Below are 8,645 nucleotides of genomic sequence, written 5' to 3'. Positions count from 1 at the left end.
CCTTGCCCCAGGCTGGGGACTGTAATCTGGAAGGCTCTTCTTTGCCTTCTGTCTAGTCTCTTACACGAAGCACTTGTGGCTCCACTGTGGTTCAGTTTCAGCGTCCACAGGAGAATGGGTGGTGTGACCTGCCCCCTTGCATTGGAGTTGCCTGTGGCTTGGGCAGTCTCCTGAGACAGGGAATGGGACTGTCACCTCCTAGGCTGAGAAGGGATCTGGAACTCCACCTCTCCTGAACCTGTGCTCCAGCGTTACAGCTATTTTGTGCGCTGCGATTGCCAGCGCCTGTTTAAAGCTAGTGGGTTTGCTGAAGGTACGCCTTTGGTGGGTGTTAGGCAAGGTGTGAAAACACAGGCTAGATGAAGCCTTCAGTGCTCACGTAATTCTTCCACGCGCCTCGCCAGGGTTGAGCAAGAACTCTGGTCTAGGTGGGAAGTCCCAGACAGCTCACGTTTACAGACCTTTGGGGAGCCCAGGGACGTTCAGCATTTCTTGGGATGCAGTTTCAGACTTGGGCACCTAGATCTTTTTCGGGCCTGTGGCAGAATGCCCCTTTCAGTGCCTATTGGTTACTACCCGTGGTCAGACCATCCTGTAAAGACATGGAGTGTTCCTCTGCGGTGGTATCATTCCAAAAAGCACGGTTTCAAATGAGCTGTTGTCATCCCTTACGCACTGCTGTAACATCCAGATGCCCTGACCTTTCCTGACACGTAACAGGGAGGTGTTCATATCGCCTCCGTGGTTAAAGCCGTTAGCGTTTAACAGCACCGGCTGAGGCACAGGCACAGCTGCACGAGCACCGAGGTGTTTGCACGAGTGTCAGAGCCCACCAGATGGCTATCTCTGCTCAGCTCTTCCCACACATGCCAAACCAAGGTTTTGCTGGCTGGGCTCCTGAGATCCAGTACTCCTTCTGGGTAGTAGCTCCTCATAATTAGGAACACCCTTGCCATCTATTCCCACAGCCACTTTAAGGGGAACAGGTTTATTTTTCTGCTTTGCACAAAACATGTGTGTGTGGTTTTTTGTTTTGTTTTTTTTTTTTCCAGTACTGTCCACTCTGAGCTCACTGATGCCCTCCCTAACCTGCAAAGTCTTTTGCGCGGCATGATGAGTTGTCCATGCAGAACCACTTCCAGAGCCTGTGTGCCTTGCTTCCAAAAAACTAGCAACCCCCAAACAAATCTTAGGAACATGGTTTCTAAGAGCTTTTAAGGGTTACAGTTCTCAGCCCTAGACAGCTAAGGTCAAGACTCAAGTAAGTTTAGAGAAATGAAATCACATGGTATCATGCAAGAGATGAGCATGGACCCATCACCCTGCCTCAATAACTTCAGAGGAAATGCGCTGAAGGACCGTTTTTAGAAGCCCTGCTCACAAACCCCCAGTGAGCTCATTTACACCAAGTGCTCTGTATTAGAGCGCCGGACCCTTCATTCCAACCTCAAACAGCGCTACCTTCACACACACTATTGTCTTTTCCTTCCAGGCTTTTACACCCCAGACACAACTGTGCACTCAGGTAAGGATAACCAGGGGAAGACTTTGCTTTCAGTTGTGGTATCACCACTGGAACAGCACTAGTTATAAAAGGATGACTGAGATGCATCAGCACAGCTCACTTTAGGTCAGAGTTACCGTAGATAGGTGGAATATTCAACCTGTATTACACCCACTCACCCTGACCACGCTCTAAGGGCCAAGGTGTTGAGGAACCTGGAAATCACAAGCAGCATCCTCAGGAAGTGGAAGTACGTTATAGAACAATTGCAAAGCATCTGACTGAGCTACAAAGACAAAAACACACAGCAGACATTATGTGAGTGACTTATGAGAGTATTTATATCCTCTCCCTTCCCCCCCAGAAGCCCTGAGGGCAGGAATAGAAAAGTTCTAGCAGAACAGATAGTCACACAGATAGTTTAACAACTGAGATGTTTGAAAAGCTGGTGAGCTCAGAGACCTCAAATTTCTAAACTGCTGTAAGCAAAGTGATGCACAAAGAGGTGTGACCTATTAAAAAGTAGATTGATTTATTCTGAACTTCAAAGGATTTCTGTTTAATGAAGGAATGCTGGATCTTCAGAGATAGATGCCGCCTTACAATTTTCCTTCAGCTAAACCCAGGAAAAGGAGAAAGCTCCCCAAATCCTCTGAATTATGCCTGACCAGGTCTGAGGAGAAAGCCCAAGTGGCAAAACTCCAGACCTGTTGTGTGTGTATACGCTGAACGGCCCTTGCAGAGAAATCATTCGGTGGAATGAGGCAATCATGAACCCGGGAGGGGAAGCAGGGGTTTCTCCGACACTGGATGAAGGGGAGGTAGATGCAGGCTGGCGTAAAGGCGGTGCTACAGAGGAGCTGTGTTTAATGCACTCTTCTGCGAGGAGCCAACTGAAGGTCATCACTAACCTGACCCAGGGCCCGCGCCCCCGTGTCTCAGCTAGCCATCTCCAAGTCACCTGCTGGGAACCCTTAATTCCATAAATCCCTTCTGCATGAAGGAGGCACTCCAGAAAAACAGCTTTTTGCATGCACACACGTTTTTAATAAAGAAAGGGGGAGAGCAGAGAGGTATCACATGATAGGATGAGGTTTAACCGGTGGATCGGACACTCTGGTCCAGATGGGAGGTTTCAGCTGACGATTCTGGAACTGAGGTGACCGAGCAGCACCTCAGTGGAGCATTACTTCCTAAGCACATTTTTATCTCACAGATCTCTACCATTTCCCTCTCCAATCTTGTTCTTCGGGCTTCTTTTTATTTCACTAAAGGCCCCAAATGGGGACTCTACAGGGTAAAGTGCACCCGCTGTTTGCTGGGAAGTTTCTAGCGCTGACATCACATGTCACAAGTGCCACTGCACAATATAAACTCCCCCCTCTTTTAACAAGGGGGAGAGAAAACACGTCTCATAAATGAACACTTCCCTCTGTGCAGCTCAAGGATCTCCAAAACAGTGGCACAATGACCTCTGTGGCTCTTCCAAACACTGATCTCCAAGATCGAACAGTTTCATAGACTGTTCTGGGATCCCAGCAGCCAATGACCTCTATTACAAACAAATGTGTGAGGTTTGGTTGTTGGTTTTTTGTTTGTGTGTGTGTGTGTGTGTCTTTATCCATAACAAGAAATAAAATCAGTTTAGCAGTTGATTGAACTGACGTGGTGATAAACTTGGTTTGTCCTTGTCTACCTGAAGCCTTCACTGCCAAGTTAGCTAGACTGAGAGGGGAAGTGGCTTTGCTTTCCAGTGCACTTGGTATCCTTTGAAATTCTGGTTCTTTATTATTTTATTTTTGGTGATTTAGAAGGACTTCTTCTAAACACCTGTGCTGAAGAGAAAAATTTCTTCCAAACTGCAGTGTTCTCGCAAGATGAACTGTCAAGCTTCAGCACTGACTGCTTTCTGAGCAGTACTCACTCAAGTCAAAAGGAATTTGGCAGAAGTGTAAACTCCCTCAACCTGCTGCCCAGTTACTCAGAACAGTCCAGATGCTTGTGTTGGTATCTGGATCCTTAGATGCTCCCTCAGGGTGGGCCTGATGCAGTTTTAGCTGGTTCAAGCCAGGCAGTTCACCAGTAGAGCCTGCCTCTTAAACAGTTTTTAAAACCCCATATTCGCTGTGTACTGGAGCTTTTTGGTATCGGTTACACTGCAGCACATTCTGAGCATCTCTACAACCCTCCACAGCATGCTTTCCAGACGTAGTTCTGAGAGATCCCATCTTGGGAAGACAAGCAGCAGCTTCTCCACCAGTACCATATCTGCCAATTTTGAATAAGTTAGTTCCTGGATTTCGGTTTGCTGAAATCAACCCCATTCATGATGCGAAGGAAGCAGCTGATTTGGGGGTTACCAGAGGACTTTGGAGGTCCTGCAGGAGTCACCATCCTGTGGGATGTGGTATACTTCTTAGAACAGTAGGCTCAGCAAATAATCTCCATGTTACTGTCTCTGGTAGAAATTTAATTGTTTCTAAGGCATCTTTTTTCTGAAGGCATGAAAGTGGAGGCAAATTACAAACACACACTGGCAAAGGACGTATAAATTGCACTAGTCCCTTAGGAAGGAAAAAACCCCCAAACCTGCATATTTTACCCAGAATACATACAAGTCATAAAACACGCTCTATTTAATGTACATTTCACATATTTATCAACTTGTTAATTCCATACCACCACACCTTAGCCAAAATTATCAAATAAGTTAAAGTTGAAGTCAAGTTTTTAAATTACCCCAGTAAAAATGCACCTAGCACAGTATTTCAGTGTGAACACAAATCTGTGACAAAGGCTTTGTGCAGTCGCACTCTTTAATAAATTGTTCATCATCTTCTCCCTTCATTTTAATTCAGGGCATAGTTAAACTGGTTGGCAAACTTCTCGTGCTTTCTTTGGTCCACTCGGTTCATTGCTTTCACCACCCGCTTCATAGCACCTCTGAAAGAGAAACAAAAAATTAAAAAAACCAGTTATGTTGATTCTACACAATCTCAGAGAATGTTTATGAATGTTGGGGGAAAAAACGAGCTATGATTAATCGCTCCCAGGCTTCTGAACACTGCCCTGATGAGGCTGAACAAATCTGTCTTGTTAACTAAATTAGCTGCAAATAGTTTACAAATAGTTTAATTCAGCGATGATTTCATTAACAGGAGTAAACAAATTGAAGTCTTTCAGTTTAACGGCTGTGCATTCCACCCTCCTAGCACTACTTCTGAGAGTCACACACAGCAAGTTACAGTTTTGAAAGCACCTAACTGCCCTCAGGGAAAAAATAACTAAATCTACCTAACAGGACCTAAAAAACCCTAACGTTCAGAAACCCTTGTGAAATCCAGCCTGCAGAATCTGGAATGCTTTGGTGAGAGGAGGTCTTCCTGTTCTGTTCAAGTAACTGTAACTCATTTAGCAACCTTCCTTTCACAGGTAGCTAGAAACCCATTTCGTCAGCTGTGGGCAGAGTAGGACTCTTGCTCACACCAGCAGCATCCCCATTCCTGAGCTACCACTGTTTAACCCACAAGCACAACACTAGGAAGACACCAGAGATGTCATGAATTTCTGCAGAGAGCTGAACCACTCTCAGAGCAGCTCAGTGTTTTGTGTTTAGCATAGTCAGGACAGTACATCCAGTATCTAATTCCTACGTGAAGTGGAATGGGATCCTTGCTACCTCATGCTGGGCAAGTGTTTCAGTCCCCTGCAGAGCCTGCTGTGCTTGAAGGCGACTCCGGAGTGTTCTTCAGGTTTGAAAAAGGAAATAAAGAATGAACTTCAGAGATATTAAGCTTTCTTTCTGGTGCTCCTAAATCTGATGAGGGTTTGTCCCCATGATGCTGCTCTTTATCTGCTGCCCTTGTTTCCTTCCAGTAAAGACGGTGCCCAGAGATTTCTCTTCATTTGGGAGTGACTGCTATGCTTCTAACTACGTGAGTGAAGACACCTGCCTTTCCTTTCCCTCCACAGACTTCTGAGTGAAGATCACGCATCTGAGGTTTTGGGCCCCTCACTACAAGAAGGACATTGAAGGGCTGGAGCGTGTCCAGAGAAGGGCAACGGAGCTGGTGTAGGGTCTGGAGCACAAGTGCTGTGAGGAGCAGCTGAGGGAGCTGGGGCTGTTCAGCTGGAGAAGAGGAGCCTGAGGGGAGACCTCATTGCTCTCTACAACCGCCTGAAAGGAGGTTGTGGGGAGGTGGGGGTTGGACTCTTCTCCCATGTGCCAAGTGACAGGACTAGCAAAAACAACCTCAAGTTGCATCAGGGGAGGTCCAGGTTAGACATTAGGAAAAATTTCTTCACTGAAAGGTCTGTGCAGCCTTGGCACAGGCTGCCCAGGGAGGTGGTGGAGTCCCCATTCCTGGAGGGTTTCACAGCCGTGTGGGTGTGGTGCTGAGGGACATGGTTTAGGGACCCCGGCAGTGCAGGGTGAACAGTTGGACATGATGATCTTTAAGGTATCTTCCAACCAGATGATTCTGTGAGTGCATCTTGCCTGGGGAATTTTGTTCTTCACTGGACTTTAGAGTCCCCATTTTTACTGGCTACTTTAGGTACCTCCAGCACAAAACCTCAGAAATCTGGGGCCTGTATTTGCAGCATGCTCAGATGTCACCCTGCCTCTCTTTATGACGAAGGAAGTTATCTCCTAGGACAGCTCTATAAAGACCTGGATGCCCTGCCAGCGTGGGAGGTATACCAGCTAAGGGCTGCGTTTGAGGGACTATGTCCCATTTAAGAACATGCCACTGACTGATGTTTCCTTTCATTTCTACATCAGCTGTTCAGTTAGCCAGTTCCATCACACGAAGTGGATGGTTTCAAGTCTAGTTAGACTCTGTTATCACAGTCTGCCCCTATCACTTCTGAGGATGCTGCAGGCTGTGCAGTAACATGAAGACAAGACATCCAGCTCATAGTGTGCACCAGCCTCTCTCAGGATCAGGCCCTACACACTCTTCCAGCTCTGCTTCTGTGATTATCTCAGAGAAAAGCTGGCTTCTGTCTTAGCTAACCGCTCTCTGCAGCGGCTTCATTTCAAAAGCCATTCTGAGACATCTGAAAACAGAGGATACTTCTTAATAACGCTTCTAAATGGTAGGATTAAAGATTTTCTCAGCAGCAACTGTAATGAAAACCAACATTCTGAAGAAAACACCTTGGGAGAGGTCTACTTCTAACAAAATTCTGCCAATAAAGTTACCAGGGTAGGGAAAACGTGGTCATGGTTTTGCGCTCCAAATGTTGCCTAATTGGTAGGAGAGAAGCGAGCCTTTAGCAGCGCAGAGCAGCCTTGACACTTCCACATCGTGTGGGTTTTACATTAGCACCACTGGATTGTGCGATACTGCAAATGAAACGAGATCCCACTTGGATGATCTGCGTGCAATTTCACTTAACTTTATTGGCAGACTAGATCCTGGGTTTATCACCTATAGAGTTCAAGTAATTTGGGGTTGTTACAAGAGCCGAGGTTACCATTTCATTTAGCGCTGCAAAGCATGAAACCTGTTAAAAACATGACAGGTTTGGTTGCCTGTGCCTGGCACTAACTCACATTCAAAATCATTAGCACGAACTAAGAGTAAAGCAAAGCCAGCTTTTAAAATTTATTTTGTTCAAGCTTATGTGAAATTCTGATCTCTAAAACTGTGCGTCTCTGACTTCTGAGATCAGGTGACATGAGAATGTCACAGAAAACAGGCTGTTTCTGTAACTAAAAGCAACATGGATTTGGCTTTGTTATTATAACTATTGCATCAGAAAAGGGAAAATAGAGTTTAAACAAATATTGTACCTCAGATGCTGTTCAACTCGCCCCATGTGTTTAGGGAATAACCCACCATTAATGATTGTATAATAATAATTTTGCTTCTTTGATTTGATAACTGTGCACTTTTCACTTTCCTTTGACAACCACATTTTTGACACATTTTTGAAGAGTGAAACTCTTTAAATAGCTGCAGCCCATTCCCATTTGATAGAGACCAGAGCATGCTTAGGCACATTTGTTGCAGCCACACCTAACCAAGACTACGAACGGAGCGGACACATGGAGCTCTCTGTGTCCTAAAACCCCTGCAGCTTGGGGGTGGGCAGGCTCCCACCTTCACCTGCGCTAGCACGACTGCTTTGAAGTTAACTCCCATACGTCTGTGTAAGTCATGGACACCCCTTTGTGTGACACGTCTAAATGCCAATGCCATCCAAAGAGTCTCTTCTCAAGCTAAGTGTCAGTCAAGAGCTACTGTTTACACGTGTGCTGGCAGGAAAGGGAGTGTACAGAAACCACACCACCGCGGGAAGAATACTGCGTCCACATGCTTCTGGTTCAGGGAATAACCATCTCTGAACTCTTACACTGGAAAGAGACCTGCTGCAGGTTCCAACCCTCCACATTTACAGAATACATCAGTGGTTAAATCAACAAGGGCCTTAACACAAGGATCCGCGTGGTTTTTTTGAACCAACTGAATGCATTCGCAGTAAAGCAGAAAACCACAATGGCAGCAGTGTCAGAGTAATACCGAGGAGGGGTCCCTGTGCAAACATACTGGGTCGGAAGGCACAGCGTCAGGCCCAGCAATTCAGCACACCCAGGCATGAGAGAAAACACACAGGAAGCCCAGGCAGCCACCAGAAGTTTGTGAGGGTCTCTGAGAGTTCACCACAGGCTTGAGGGCCATCATCAGGACACTGCTACCTGCCAAAAGCCAAGGGTTTTGACAGATCCTTTTATTAATTGAAGTTCTGCTCAGGACAGCCCATCTTAGGCTTTCAACAGGAACATCTTCACCCCATCTGCACTACTGCAGTGTGTCTGGTGCTGTTAACTGTGTCACTGAGCACATCATCTTCTCTCCAGATCCAGTACTATTTGCACAAATAAGGAGCATCTGTTTTAAAAATTGTCTTCCAGCAATTAAAGGATTAAAAATTGAGAAGGATGAAAAAAATCTTTCCTAGGGAAATTTTGTAAATGAACTGAAAATCATTCTCAAAGTGGTGAGATAACTTTGGCCATCAGAACCTGGTACTCTTTACCCCCCCGGGAGATATGGATGGCATTGCTGCTCTGCAGTTAGCCAAGAAAGTTGTTTAGTAAGTGCATGTTAGTGTAGAAACAGAAGGTCCTGCT

The 8,645-nt window shown here is 45.9% G+C and overlaps 1 protein-coding gene across 1 annotated transcript in view; it reads right to left on the bottom strand.

Annotated features, from left to right (window-relative positions):
* Window positions 1-4,243: 4,243 nt before the first annotated feature.
* LOC104490009 (UV-stimulated scaffold protein A-like) overlaps window positions 4,244-8,645 on the bottom strand; it is a gene marked incomplete at its 5' end in the record, with an annotated part of 16,774 nt that continues 12,372 nt past the window's right edge. The window contains one exon of the mRNA XM_010132235.1: window positions 4,244-4,447. Within this exon, the coding sequence (XP_010130537.1) occupies window positions 4,354-4,447 (94 nt within the window). The remainder of the gene's footprint in view (window positions 4,448-8,645) is intronic.

This window comes from Buceros rhinoceros, unplaced genomic scaffold (genome assembly GCF_000710305.1).
Source record: "Buceros rhinoceros silvestris isolate BGI_N320 unplaced genomic scaffold, ASM71030v1 scaffold33512, whole genome shotgun sequence".
In the NCBI taxonomy this organism is placed as follows: Eukaryota; Metazoa; Chordata; class Aves; order Bucerotiformes; family Bucerotidae; genus Buceros; species Buceros rhinoceros.
The sequence above is the reverse complement of the archived record's forward strand: the minus strand, read 5'-3'. Positions and strand labels throughout refer to the sequence as shown.